The sequence below is a fragment of the Schistocerca piceifrons genome, chromosome X (genome assembly GCF_021461385.2).
Source record: "Schistocerca piceifrons isolate TAMUIC-IGC-003096 chromosome X, iqSchPice1.1, whole genome shotgun sequence".
NCBI classification, from domain to species: Eukaryota; Metazoa; Arthropoda; class Insecta; order Orthoptera; family Acrididae; genus Schistocerca; species Schistocerca piceifrons.
Window position 1 is genome coordinate 367,097,729 of NC_060149.1, and position 15,887 is coordinate 367,113,615.

General features: G+C 39.9%; 1 protein-coding gene across 1 annotated transcript in view; it reads right to left on the bottom strand.

The window, feature by feature from the left end:
- Window positions 1-15,887, bottom strand: part of LOC124723077 (relaxin receptor 1) — a 414,738-nt gene that overhangs the window by 145,387 nt on the left and 253,464 nt on the right. Inside the window, exon 12 of the mRNA XM_047248253.1 lies at window positions 7,004-7,071. Within this exon, the coding sequence (XP_047104209.1) occupies window positions 7,004-7,071 (68 nt within the window). The remainder of the gene's footprint in view (window positions 1-7,003; window positions 7,072-15,887) is intronic.

Here is a 15,887-nt window from a genome sequence, read left to right on the forward strand (position 1 = left end):
CCTTATTGACACTGTATTCAGTAACACACGCCTTGACAGGCCACTAGTTAGTTGTATCTGCCCGCAACCACATCCAACGAGTTGCAATACAACTTAAATTAAGTACCGCAGCGCAATAAAGTGTTCCGCCCACTTCGGAGCACCTAAACCAAAAACACATCACACATACGTTGTCAAGATGCTGCGCTATAACAGTCCACAACCCCACCCTTCCTACGGTAATCTCTTTTTTAATTAGGCAGCTTTCAGCTTTATTGGCACAAAATGATGGATACTGATAAGTTGCGGCTATCTCTGCTGCTACGTACGCGTGCGAGTCGACTGGGTTAAGCAGTAGTTAGTGCAAGCTATCTATCATACTAGCGAACTCAACACACAGAAGACCAAACAACCCATTCTATGCTCAGCTAGAATCCAACACAGTTATACATCTATAAAGTAGGTACATATTCATACTGCTATGTACAAATGCAGCTGAAATTTCATTATGAACGAAATAAAATTTTAATTAAATTCATATAATTAAAAATGACTCAAGAGCAAAGGAAACAATATTTCTCTGGGTGGCACCTATGTAACATTGGAAACACCGTCACAATGAGGCTACAATTCTGTGAGCTAGACTCCACTGACGATAGTTTTTTGAGGGTTGCTTCATTTGAATGATGTGGGAGGAAATGATGGAGTGAGTAAAGTTATTTTCAAATATATTAATTTATTTGGTCTCAGTTGCAATGATTTAAGTTCACGTAGTACTGATTCACAATTCCTTTCATCAAAAACGTAAATAGCAATAAGCTAACAATTTCTAGGTTTCTCTGGATCACAACCGTGATAATATTCAAATAATAAAAACTGCATCTGTGCCGAAGGTAATGTTCTCTGAAAGACTGTAGGTTGATATGCACATCACCTTCCAAAGTCTAGAGAACTTATAAAATGCGCGTATACCGGATAGCATAACCTCTGGATCCCGGTATATTAAAGAAATAACGATAAACTTCTAGCCACAAGTTGCGAAACAGACTTTCGAATTGTGAGCTACGCAGTGCAAATACAAACGCAAAAGATAAACGGGACACTTCCACGAAAATCGCCAAAGGCACGCCAAGCTACAGCCGTGCACCGAACAGCAACTCTCCAACGAACGAGACACAAGCCCAGGAATCGCTATGTTATTCGACAGTGACACATGAGGCGAAAGCTACTTTCGTTGTTAAGTTTTGGAAATCAGTGTATATATTTAACTGCTTAAGTAAATCAGCTTAGATATTGTGACGACACTGGTCTGTCACATGCCACTAATCGACAATACGTACACTGACGGAAAAAAGAATTGCAACACCAAGGAGTTGTGCGACAAACACGAAAGCTGGTAGACGTGTTTCTGCGTCTGAAAGATGATGTCAGTTCAAGTTTCTCGCCAGTCGCATGAGAGTGGTGCTGGTAGCGCCAGTATGTGGATGCAAATCAAATTTGCGTTAAATAAACGCTGTAACGGTCGTGAGCGTTTATTAACTTTGTGATTGGACATGTTTTTAGTCAAGAATGCCCTTAAGGAGAAAAAAACGTCATTACCAACACCTCACTGAGATTGCAGAAAGACTTGGCGGGAATGTAACCACTGTACATGACCGAAGGCAGCGATGGCAACGGGAATGTATGATCGCAAGAAGACCGGGCTCCGAACTGCCACTTGGCACTACCGGCGCATCGTACTGCATCTGCAGCAGCAATTCGAGCAGCAGATAGCGTCACAGAGACACAACGATCCGTTACAAATCGGTTACTTAAAGAACAACTCCAAGTCAGATGTCCTGCAGCATGGATTCCACTGATTTCAAACCACCGCTATTTTCGAATTCAGTGGTGTCAAGCGAGGGTTCGTTGGAAGGCTGGGTGGAGGTCCGTTGTGTTTTCTGATGAAAGCTGGTTCTTCCTTGGTGACAGTGATGGCCGTGTGTTGCTGAGAAGAAGACCAATCTGTGGGCGTGCTAGGCATAGTGGCCAACCCCTGGAGTTAAGGTCGAGGGTATGATTTCGTATGACAGCAGGAGCAGTCTCATGGATATCCCACGCATCCTGCCTGAAAATTTGTACGTCAGTGTGGTGATTCGACCTGTTGTGCTCCCATTCATGACCATCATTCCAGGGGGTGTTCTCCAACAGGATAACATACCGCTGTTGTTGCCCAGCATGCTACCCAGTGTGTCGACATGTTGCCTTGGCCTGCTCGATCACCAGATCTGTCTCCTATCCTCACATATGGGACATCATTAGACGACAATTTCAGCGTCATCCACAACCAGCATTAATCGTCTCTGTATTGACCGACCAAGTGTAAAAGGCATGGAAATCCATCCCATAAATTGGCATCCAACACCTGTAGAACACAATGCATGCACGTTTACATGGTTGCATTCAACAATATGGCGGTTACGCCGGTTATTATTGTAGTGGCATTTTACATTCGCAACGGCTTGTCTCGCGCTTACATTAACCAGTAATCTTGCAATGTTAACCACTTAAATATGTTACCTAGACAAATGTATTCCCGAAATTTCATTAATCTACGTTGATAATTTTGGTGTTAAGATTTATTTCTGTCAGCATATAATCACTTTATGTTGTATTCTCACACGCTTTCTGAATAGAAAAGCAGGACCTGTGTATTCTGGCATATTAGCTCGTGTTTTCCTCAGTTAGTGCAACGTGGCTTGGCGCTGCATCTGCAAGTCTTTAGCAGTAGGCTGACAATAGCGGAATTTCGAAGAGCTTCCCAGAAAAGTTCTCATGGGCAGCAGTCGCGCGAATAAGCCGCTCTGAGTGTCTCTTGAGACAGAGTGCTACAAAAGCGCCTTTTGAAACTGTGCTAGCCACGAGAGGTCCGAGATTCGAACAAAGCCCGCAGGTGGTCCAGAAGATGGGAGCAGGAAAGCAGGGCCACCGCTATGTTCCCTATAACAGCGTGGAAAGCGAGTTGCCAATCATAAGGCTACGTCCAATATTCTGCCAACTTCAGTATGTGTAACAGAGAATACAACATATGCTGCATGGAAAAATTCTGAAGGCTTTCTCTGGACGTAGGAAGAGAGAGGGAGAATTTTGGTTATCAGTGCGGCAAACCTTGCAATTTCCTTATTTCGTACGTAATTCTGAGAAGTATGAGGGAGACAGTGTGGTAGGGGTTCGCTTGAGTGTAGAGGTATAGAAAGAACTGCTACAGTATAATACAGAAGGTAACTGAAAGAAATTCTCAATGGGATGACCATAAATGACACTTTCATTCAAAGACAGTAATGACACTGAATTCACCGCGATTTATGATGGTCCACTGGACATTACAAATGGCGGGACATGGTTCTTAATACGTATATTGTGCGATCACCACGGACGGCAGTGCATGCTCTGCAATGTGCTCCAATGCTGGCCACAAGATTGGTAATGAGTTCTTGTGATTGGGCATTCTACCCCTCCACTAGCGCGGTTGACAACTGCAGGATGGTCATTGGAGCATGTGGACGTGCTGCAAATACGTCTCTCCAACGCGTCCCACACGTGCCCGGCGGGATCTGAGCCGGGGAACGGCCAGGCCAGTCCATTCGCCGAATATCCTCTCATTCCAAGAACCCCTCCACATGCGCTGTTCGATGCGGCTGCGCATTGTCATCCATGGAAACGATATCAGAGCAGAATGCACCGCTGAAAAGACGCACATTGTGACGGGAAGCAGTGTCATATTAACGCTGACCGTGAATGTGCCGTGTTCAAAAAATTGGAGGTCACGTGTTTCCACCTCTCCCCATAAGAGGGTACGAGAATCACTACTCAGCGAAAAACTGCCCTCATCCTAGAATAGCACGAGATTCCACTCCTATCTGGTACAGTCCGCATGTTCTTGACACCATCATAAACGGTGCCTTCGATCTGTGAGTGTCGACGGAACGCAGCGTACTGGTCGTCGGACAAAAAGAACACTCCCATGCAGTCGCCGTGCCACTGTGGAGCGTGACACTGTGTGCCTTGCAGTCCTGTTAAATGTGGTTGCAAGTACACCAGCTGTTTGCCGTGGGTCCCTTCTGACCTGTTGCACCATGTAGCTGTCATCTGCTGTTGTAGTTTCCCACGGTCGACCACCTTCATCGCTTCGGGCAACAGTGCCTGTGGGTCGCTACGCTCTCCTCGCATGTGAAACAACTGTGTGGGCAATACCAAACGCCTGGGTTACACTCGTCACACTTCGTCCTTCTTTCAGTTTCCCAATGACTCTTGCCCGTCTGAAGTCAGATGTCGCCGTCAGGCCATTTTGTAATTCAGAACACCACCACAGTGCACAGTTACTGCTCGTTGATTGACATATCCTTTCTATTCCCGTTCATTCAACCGAATCGTGTTGTAGGGACAGCCCCATTTGACGCCTTAGTCACGCTAATCTCACACTGTGTGTCGTTCAGCTCTTTGTGCGCGACCAGGAGATCTGGCAACGTGCATCCGCAATTTCTTTTATTTCCACCTAGTTGTTAACATGTTATGATATTTTATTTATTTCGTTCTTAAGGCCGGCAATAATGTTGACCCAGTACCTATGCAACCACGACGGATGGATGATTTGCTAACCAACAGTGAATGTAACAATAATTTCGTCTGGGTCAATGGCCTGGTGCAAGCCATTAAATTGTAGGTCACTTCACTTTCTTACATGTCTCTAATCTACCTCAGGTATCTAAGCGGAGAAAGGGCACCTACAGTTTAAAGTGGAATCCCAATTGCATGTCGTTCCTGAAGACTCCTCACATCGTTGTAATGTGAAGGTTAGATTAAAGACAGACTGAAAATTTCCATTGTCTGACCAGGATTCGATACCACCACCTCTCGGTTTCCACTGGATCAACAGGCTCGACAACACTGACAGTAGTACATCGAGTGAGTTCGCCTCCATTTCCATGCGCGTATATCGCATTTCTAGATAAACACTCAAAACCTAGCTTTTTAAAGCAGAAAATAGTTGCATAACTAAGAAGAGATGTTAATAAATACAACCTAAGCGGATAAATATCACCTTCACTGAAAAAATGTATGGCTGTGGTGCCCACTATGAAGGAGATTCTGCATGATATTAGTTTTATTCTTGTGCATCTCTTATGGGGCCATGTTTCTTGATTGCTTTATTTCCTGCTATTGTAAGTTTTCTCTTGAAATGCAGTCTCTTTCTATTCCCGTTCATTCAACCGAATCGTGTTGTAGGGACAGCCCCATTTGACACCTTAGTCACGCTAATCTCACACTGTGTGTCGTTCAGCTCTTTGTGCGCGACCAGGAGATCTGGCAACGTGCATCCGCAATTTCTTTTATTTCCACCTAGTTGTTAACATGTTATGATACTTTATTTATTTCGTTCTTAAGGCCGGCAATAATGTTGACCCAGTACCTATGCAACCACGACGGATGGATGATTTGCTAACCAACAGTGAATGTAACAATAATTTCGTCTGGGTCAATGGCCTGGTGCAAGCCATTAAATTGTAGGTCACTTCACTTTCTTACATGTCTCTAATCTACCTCAGGTATCTAAGCGGAGAAAGGGCACCTACAGTTTAAAGTGGAATCCCAATTGCATGTCGTTCCTGAAGACTCCTCACATCGTTGTAATGTGAAGGTTAGATTAAAGACAGACTGAAAATTTCCATTGTCTGACCAGGATTCGATACCACCACCTCTCGGTTTCCACTGGATCAACAGGCTCGACAACACTGACAGTAGTACATCGAGTGAGTTCGCCTCCATTTCCATGCGCGTATAACGAATTTCTAGATAAACACTCAAAACCTAGCTTTTTAAAGCAGAAAATAGTTGCATAACTAAGAAGAGATGTTAATAAATACAACCTAAGCGGATAAATATCACCTTCACTGAAAAAATGTATGGCTGTGGTGCCCACTATGAAGGAGATTCTGCATGATATTAGTTTTATTCTTGTGCATCTCTTATGGGGCCATGTTTCTTGATTGCTTTATTTCCTGCTATTGTAAGTTTTCTCTTGAAATGCAGTCTCTAGCCCAGTCTGATTTAGTAAATGCTTATTTAATCCATCTGTGTAAGCGATTAACTAGGATATCTTTGACGGCATTGCTTCTAAGTGGCTGTCTGGCAGATTCACGATGATAAGTACAACAGCAGTACGACGAAAGATAAAAGTTGACAATACTAATATTAATAACTGAGTGAAGGTGAAATTTGTATCCATACTCCGGTTTATAACAGTACGAGCTCTGTTTGTGATAATGATTGAATTGGATGTTTTAATGCACTGTAAATGTTTGTCAGAGTTTACTGACAATCAAGAACTCTATTCTTAAGGGATCACGGTGATGTTACTTATGTTACACTGTTTAACAGGTTTCACAGATACAAACTAAAATTAGAATATTGTGGGTGACTGTAATATGCAAAACGAAAGGATCGTGCAGTTGAGAGTTTAGAAAACTAGCAGTAACTTAATGATTGCAGATGAACAAGTGTATCTATTTCCTAGTACAGGATATAACGTTATTTTGACTTTGGGTGCTCGACAGCAAGGTACACGCTACAGGACACGCAATAGCTAAACACAATACCTTTATGTCGTACACCTAGTGTTCTGTGTCACCAATGGACAACAGCTTTAACATGTGTTTCCATCAATCCTCCTGACAGTTAAATTTTTGTGTCTTGTTGAGAATTATTATCACATTGTCTAAGGCGTTCACAGATAAAACGTTTTAATAATCTTACCTGATGCTGTGTACATAGCAATTTCATACTGGGACATTTATAACGATGTTTCCTTCGTATTTATGGACTATGAGCTGTGACATAGCCAGTAGCTTGCTTTGTAGGACCTCTACCAAAGAGATTCTCGTGGGTGTCTTACACTGAAGTCGGGCCAGTAGAATACCAGGTGTGGCGAAAAGCAAGTTACGTTCAGAATGCCAAACCTAAACACAAGCAAGGTTTCAACACTTACCGTCTGTACTCGGCTTGCATTTTGGGACAGTCGGAGCATATTTACAGTAATTGAACGTCTTGAAATACCTGAAACACAAGCAGAACAAACATTAAACTAATTATCACTTACATAAAATATATCTATATTTCTCAAACATAAAGTAAAAGATAAAATATAACGGCTGAATGAAATTAAGTTTTCACAGGCGGTCGGGAGTCCGTTGCTCTATTGTTTGTATGATGTGTTATAATTCTCCAGATATAATTTTTGCTCGAAAAATTGTTTGAAAATTACAGCGTTGAAACAAAATATAGTAATGTGTGGCTTGGTACTGAAGAAGACAGAGAAGGCTGACTCCTCGTTGAATTTTTGTGTCGAGGACACGATAAAAATTAATTTTTACTTTGTGACGGTACAAAAGCCGTATTGGCAGCACATAACTGTTGCGTTCCTTCGGTAGGGTAATGTTGGTGCGTCCACCGGACAGAAAAGGTCTCGCACCAAAACACTGCCTCTCGTTTCCAAAGTTGAAGGAGTAGTTACGTTCAAATGTCTCTGCAGAAGAATCTGATGTTCGACAGGGAAAGTTACTAAAGATATGTTATAGACATACCTGTAGTTAACACAAAAAATTAGGGTTTGACAATTATTTAGTGTGCTTTATATCTTTACTTTCGGTATAATACTCGTACATCAATTAATCAGAAAAATAGTGAAAAATACGACATTTTAATTCATTTTTAACGTGGTGCCGTCATAACTTAGATTTCAGGACAATGAAAAATCTGAGAAATAAAGCAATCTCATTGTAAGGCAATGGTAAGTGCTTTAGTAAACCAAATACTTAAAATTAGAAAAAAATGAATCAGTTGCTTGTTGTGTCGCCACAGGTAATCGTCTCTAGTAAATAAGGTAATAATAGGTGAAAGAGATTATTTTTAAGATTCTCTAAAATATCGGGGAGAAGTGTACCTTTGTCCACAGTCGCTGGGTAGATGAGAGCAGCTTGTATTCACTGCAATTATGTTTTAGTAACTTATAAAAGGTAGGCCGAAATAGAACTCTCATTTGCTGCTCTCTTCTGCTTGGACTCCTGTAGCGCGTTATTCATAACGCAACAAAACACATCCCTTGTTACAAAGTGGAAAAATCTGCATCCGACTTGTAAGTAAGCTGTTTATGTTTTCTTTATGTAAGTAGGCTGTTTAGGTTCTTATGTAGGTAGGCTGTTTAGGTTCTTATATTGGTAACGCCGCCGCCACGTAGCGCTCTCTGTATGAAAATGAAATCACTGGCTGTGCTGTGTGCAGTCTGTGGCTAGTTTGCATTGTTGTCTGCCATTGTAGAGGGGCAGCTGGATGTTAACAGCGCGTAGCGTTGCGCAGTTGGAGGTGAGCCGCCAGCAGTGGTGGATGCGGGGAGAGAGATGGCGGAGGTTTGTAATTTGTCATGAACTGATATATATATTATGACTTGTGATGATACTAAGCTAAATACATTGTCTGTTCTCTATTAATATCTTTCATTTGCTAACTATCCCTATCAGTAGTTAGTGCCTTCAGTAGTTTGAATCTTTTATTTAGCTGGCAGTAGTGGCGCTCGCTGTATTGCAGTAGCTTGAGCAGCGAAGATTTTTGTGAGGTAAGTGATTTGTGAAAGGTATAGTTTAATGTTAGTCAGGGCCATTCTTTTGCAGGGATTTTTGAAAGTCAGATTGCGTTGCGCTAACAAAATATTGTGTGTCAGGTTAAGCACAGTCATGTATAATTGTTCAAAGGGGACGTTTCATATGTCGACCCTTAGCCTAGGATACCTCACTGGAATCTTCTGATTTTTTTCTTGTAGTTTGTGTAATTAGCGTAGCTATTGTTTATTGCTAGCGCGTAATTATAGAGAGAATTTCCTTTGTAGTTGTAGTTTTTCATTGTTGTACAGTAAAACAGTTGTGGCATGCATGTAGATTTGCACCAAGTATTTCGCAGCTGCGCTGGCAATTAAGTAGACATTATTTCCATTGCTATGTTATTTTATTTTGCTCTTCAAATTGCGCTTTTCTGTGTTATCGTGTGAAATACTGTGACAATAATGGTGTGTGAAAAACGTAATACTAGGCTCCAAAGCAAACTGAGAAATGACAGTGAAGACGAAAGCAGTGTGTTAGCGCCGCAGAGTAATGGATTAACTAATGTTCAAAGTAGTAATTTGGTAATTGTGCATAGGGAAATGGAGCGGGCGGCAAACAATGGTGTAGACAGTGAAACAGGTAGTGAACAGGGAAGCGTTATCGATCGATTGGTCGGCAACAGCTCGCCTCAGGAATCGGGAATGACAGAACACAATATTGCAAATACTGTAGATTCAGGTTTTGCGTCCTCACCGTTTTCTCAAATAAGTCAAGACACATTTTCAGCTTGTCAAAATGTGAATGTTGCCGGTGCAAATGCACTGCCGAAAAGAGTAGAGGAACAGATTCCAGACACTAATGCATTGTTATTACAATTAATGCAACAAATGGCACAAAAGCTTGAAAAGTTAGACACAATGGAACAACATCAGAGACAAACACAGCAACAGTTAGACACAATGGAACAAATTCAGAGACAAACACAGCAAAAGCTTCAAAAGTTAGACACAGTGGAACAAAATCTTAAAAAGTTAGACTCATTGGAACAAACACTTGAACAAACACGTGAAGATTTAACTACTGAGTTACATAACATTGAATCGAAATGTCAAAAAGTCTGTAATGACGTAAAAACACAAATTTGTGAGCATTTTCAACCTATTTTTTCGCGGCATGAAAATGCATTACGGAATCACGAAGCAGCCATAAAAGAACTGCAAATTATTGTTCATGAAAATCATGAGACCTTGCAAGCTAAATTTGACTCAGTTGCATCTACCGATTCGGTTACGCAACTTGCAAAAACTCAGGAAAACTTAAAGGACACAGTAGATACTCTGAAACTTGGTTCAGAAAAACATACAGAGGAAATAATTTTACTATCGGAGAAAGTAGCCGAACTTTCGGATCAGGTCACTAACTTATCTACAAAGGTAGATGATGATCTGAATGACACAAGACCCGTAGCCTTCACTGACACAGAAGAGTATGAACAAATAAGAAAATTCAAACAAAATCAGAATCAAATTAATACACAACACCAAAGAGAAATCCGGGAAGTACAAGATCAGCTGACACAGGTAATACAAGAATTACGTATTTCAGAGGACACTGGCGCTCCAACACGGGAAGAGGGACTTAGAAACACGGAAAAGCCGCAAAATAATAACACAGGGCATTTAGGAAGTTATGAAAGAAATTGGCAATGTGCACCGAATTTTGAGATGGAACGGCCGACACAACCTAACAATGACCGATATGCGACTCGCCAACATGATGATTTTGACTATAAGCTGTTCATTACTACACGTAAATTCAAAACATTTAAGAATTCTGGCAACGACATTCATCCACAAGCATGGCTCCATCAATTCTCTCATTGTTTTCCTCCCAACTGGTCGTTGGAACACAGATTAGAATTTATGTGTGGCTACTTGGAGAATGAACCAGCTGTAAGAATGCGATCGGTAATTCACAATTGCCACAGTGAAGGAGAGTTTTACCATGCCTTCCTCTCAGCATATTGGTCTCAAGCCACACAAGACCGAGTAAAACATAGCATCATAATGATGAAACGTTTCGAACAATCTGAGTTTTCCAGTCTTGTGAAATATTTTGAAGACATGTTGCACAAGAATCAATATCTTTCAAACCCATACAGCCCCTCAGAACTCATCCGCATTTGCTTAATCAAATTACCTGAACATTTACGACATATTATTTTAGCAGGACGTTGCAAAGAAGACATTGAGGCTTTTCAGGGACTGTTACAAGAACTGGAAAGTGACACTGACAATCGCGGAACGCAGGAGCACAACAATTACAGATCACATCAGTCGCATCTCCGCGATGAAAGAAATAATAACTGGACGCGACAAGGCTATTCTTACAACGCAAATCGTGACCAAAACAGACACCACCCGTATGACAACCACTGGCAGAGTAATAATAGTTACAGAGAAAGATCGCATTTCCGTAGTAATGACTATCACAGAGATAACCATAGAAACAGACAATATGGTAATCAGAACTATTATTATCAAGGGGTGACATAATAACTTCAGACGCAACAGTTCGGCGCACAGCTACGATTCAGGGAGAAATTCTCCACCACGTGACCGACAAACAAGAAACTATGTAAACTACCGACAAAACGATAGACGTGAATTTCATCAGAACTGGCGGGATTCTAACAGAGCTGGGCCCTCTCGGCAAGGTGAATTTGTAGAAGTTAGGTCTCCTAATCCCAATAACGGCGCGCGCCAACAAAGAGACAGAAAATGACTCGCACAGCAGGCAGCCGCGTGCGTCCGCTGGCTCCGAGAAAAATAACATAAGACGCTAGCCTGGAGAAAAATTTTAGCATTCTTTACCGATGTATACAACATGATAATTGCTTTGAAGTTGAAACTCTGTGCACTAGGAAGAGTAAAGGTTTACACCACATTTCACATGTAAAACCGTTTATTGAAAGATAATCTGCTTTTTAACTTTGTCTTTGCCATATAACTTTTCCCTTTACATTACTAGTATGCTGTGTTAGACTTAAGAAACTGCTAACATACAACAATGTTTGAAGTTAAATATCCAGTCTAGAACCTAGGGAACATTTTTAAACAGAAATTACGAATGCATTGTTATAGTGAACAGACGACACAGTGTTGTATTTGTACATTCTTGCTTGTTAGTTGCACGATTACGTAACGACTATCAGGCTTACATACTTAGGACACATACTGGTACTGCTAATGAGATTTTAATGCAACATTTTGGTTTACTTGAAAATACATTCTGGGTTTAATGTACTTTCTGTGAGATACCAGACGACACAGTGGTTAGTTTAAGTGACAACTACACGGTTTTATCACGACGCTTCTAATGAGTGACAATTTACAATGTTGCTTTTGTAGTGTTTCTGTTTTATTTCTGCACAGTTTTTCTGTTTTATTCTGCAAAGTAAAACATGTTTTAGTAGTAACTTTTGTGGTATAGCTACAATGAGATTGCCTTTTCCGTAGCACAACAATACGTTACAGCACAGTACTTTCTTCATCATGGCAATAAGCGTAATAACTAAGATATCTATACATAAAGCATTTCACTTTTATTTATCATGAGGTAAGTACATTGACTTCTGCAGAACTTAGCTTTCGGAGGACGATAAGTACGACACTTCCACAGAATTATCTTACAGCAAGATGCACATTTAGCGCTACAGGACACGCATTTGAGTGATTAATTTTGTACTTAAAACATTTATTTTTAAAGATATTTGAAGTACAATGATACAAAGGTTTTCAGTGATACATTTCATTTCATTGCTGTAATCTGTAACACCTGAGGGTATAATTACATTAATCCTCAGGGGGTTACACACTTACTTTGTGTACCATGTGTTTGGCAACCACAAGGAACCCTAGCTAATATGGTATTTGCTTATACAACTTTACACATCGGTACCATATTTCTCTAACACACAAATTACACAGCTATCTGATCATTTAACTGAGAGATAAACATGTTTTTTTTACTACGTCAGTGACACATGTTTACGTAATTACACCATTGGATAACTTCACACTTACGAAATTGTATTTTGTCTGTACTGTGTGAACTCTTCATATTTTTTTCGGAATCATTGTGATACTATGAGAGCTTTGAATGGTGTATTTGGTAAGGGAGCATGATTTTAAAGTACGTTTGAGGAAGATGACACTATTGAAATGAGCAGAGAATCTTTTTTAGGTTTTGAAATTATTGCAGAAAGCTACGACGTTTTTGAGATTTGACTGAGGTGTTATGATGTTATTATTACGATGACGATGTGTACTATGCTGTTGAGATATGTTTATGATCAATAAGATGATGCTACCGTATATGAGGAATAAGAAGTATGTTGGAAACCAAGAATCGTACTTTAAGAATTATGAAATGTGTGTAAATGCGTGAATGTATCACAATGCTGACGAATATTTTTTTTGGACACTGTTATATTTATAGGATTTTGTTTCTACAGATTTGCAACGCTAATTCTTGACCTGTGAAATATTTATATGTGAGACTGTCACTGTAGCGGAAACTGGTGTCGTAAATATTTCCGTAAGAAAGTTAAGTGACCACCTGCACGTAATGCGTTGTGGGCACGCAGCTGTGTCAAACACCTGGAGAACAAGCCATTAGGGTGTGCCTTTCTGGAAGCACAGGTAGAAAAAAAAAGGAAAAAAGGCAGGCCTTTATCCTCGCCATTGACATTCCTTTAGAGAAAATATTGCAAATGCGACACCCTCATTACTTCCATTAACCTTGCTATTGACATTCCTTTGTAGAAAGCATCACAAATATTACACGCTCATTACCTGAAAACATATGATTACTCGTACTTTGTGCTAATTACTGCAATGCTTATGAATTGATGAGAAATATTTGTACATCTGCACACTTGATTATGACAAGTGTCTTTCTATGAGAGTTGAGAGGTACTGACTTACGAAATGCCACATGACTATTGAATGATGTTTTTATGCTTTGGTTTGCGTAATTGCTTATTTCATTTGACATCTGTTTTTCAGCTGTGTTGCAGCATTGGTTTCATAAAATAAAATTAAATGCATTTGCTAATGTGAACACTTTCTGTCAACAGATCTATTAAATAATAATTTTGTGATCCACATTCTTCAAAAAAGGAGCACTTTGTAACTGCATACATAATATTCTTTTCAAGTACATGGTAATATTTCTTTTACAATAAGTTGTTGTGGTGCACCACTTTAATTACTTAGACATTAAGATGTGATTATACATGTCCCTTATCTGCATTGTTATCTTTAGTGTACTATTTTTTTTGCTTGAGCTATGTCATGTTTAGATATAAGCTGCTGTTTGCCAGGCATAGTGCTACTGAACTTTAATTTGTGTTACTCTGCTAAGCCAGATTTATTTTTTTGTTTGCTGCGCATTGCCTCATATTAGTTGTAATGTTGAATTGCTTGGTAATTTAGATTTACTGTAGCTTGCTTTGCGATTTTCCATTTTTTTCATTGCTGTTTATATTAATTGTTTTATGTGCTGCTGCATTGCCTCGTCCCTTAGTTTAATATCTGAGCTCAGTAGATTTAAGTTAGCTTAAGAGGGGGTAGACTATATAAGAACCTAACTATGGAGAATAGGGAAAGAATGCTTTGAAAGTTATATGAAAACGATTTGGGCCTAAATGAGTATTGTACAATGAGCCATATTTCTTTTGAAAGAAATATGGTTAGAATACAGAAAAGAGGTACAGATAGGACTTTTTGGGAATAATGATGAACGAAGGGAGATCTCCAAGAACAAAAAAGGTTTTGTTCGCAAAATACTGCAGTACCAAAAGTTACACTGAAAACGAACCCTGTCCTTTCCATTGTGTTATCCCCCTATGTGTTTGTGTACCCTTGTGTAGTTGTTTTCTTCCTGTCTCTGTGTAGTTTCATAGAATTTTTTTCTCTTTTAATATTAAGCTACATTCACTATGATGAGGAATACTGTTATCCTCAAATATAATTGGCATTAATAATATGTTATTTACTTTGTAAAGATGTTAGACATTATTCATTCTGTTTAAATACTCATGTGTGAAGTTGATGTTTCGCAAGTTATTCTGATCTTCTATGTATGTACTCATGTCATAATTCCTGTAACACTGACGTATATGTCTATTTCTATTCTTTTGTAAAGCCTGTACTACAAATGTTATCTGTATTGTTATGTTTTTAATGATGTATTTTGTACCTTTATTGTATTCTTATGTTACAAAATTGTAATTGTCACCAGTTCATGATATTATTAACTTGTTAGTTACATTTCACTGCACACGTTTCTGTTGGTCACAGTATATGGACAATATGTGAGAAGTTGGGACTGTTAGTGTTTGCACGTGTGTTAATAATTCAGCAAGGGACTGGATAACAGCATTGCTGGTTCTAAGGACAATTCCAAAAACTTTGTGAGTGCACAAGTGGTGGTTATGGACTTGCTATATTATCCGCAAGACTCTTCAATGGTGATTGTGCACCTGCACAGTCACAACAGATGGCTGCTGGCTATCTCTACAAGGACTACAGTGGGTCTGCATCTTTGATGACTCACCAGTACCATTATCTCTACAAGGACTACAGTGGGTCTACATCTCTGATGATCCATCAATACCATTATTTCTACAAGGACTGCAGTGGGTCTGCACCTCTCGTGGCCCACCAATACCACAATCTCTACCAGGACTCCAGTGGGTCTGCTCTGTGATGACCTACCTACCAATATTCTTCAAAACTTCGAATGACTCTGCTGTGGATTTGCTCCATTGTGGCCCATTACCTGTCAGCATGTCAAGAGTCAGCACTGTCTTTCCGTTGGAAGGACAACACTACTTCTTCAAGACTGTATGGAAATCCACTACTTCTATGTGCAATTTCTTTTACTAATGAGAAACTGTAATTACTATTATGATGAATGATGAGGACTATCTTTATGGACTGTGAGAAAATTTTAGCTTTTGACCAACATTGTATCAATAAGTGTGTGCATTTTATATCTTTGTTACTGTAATTGTGAAAAATTTTTGTCAAATCTGTATTGGCCAGTGCCCAACACCATTTGTAAAAATTTTTTGTGGGGAGCATGGGGGCAACGTAAGTAGGCTGTTTATGTTTTCTTTATGTAAGTAGGCTGTTTAGGTTCTTATGTAAGTAGGCTGTTTAGGTTCTTATATTGGTAACGCCGCCGCCACGTAGCGCTCTCTGTATGAAA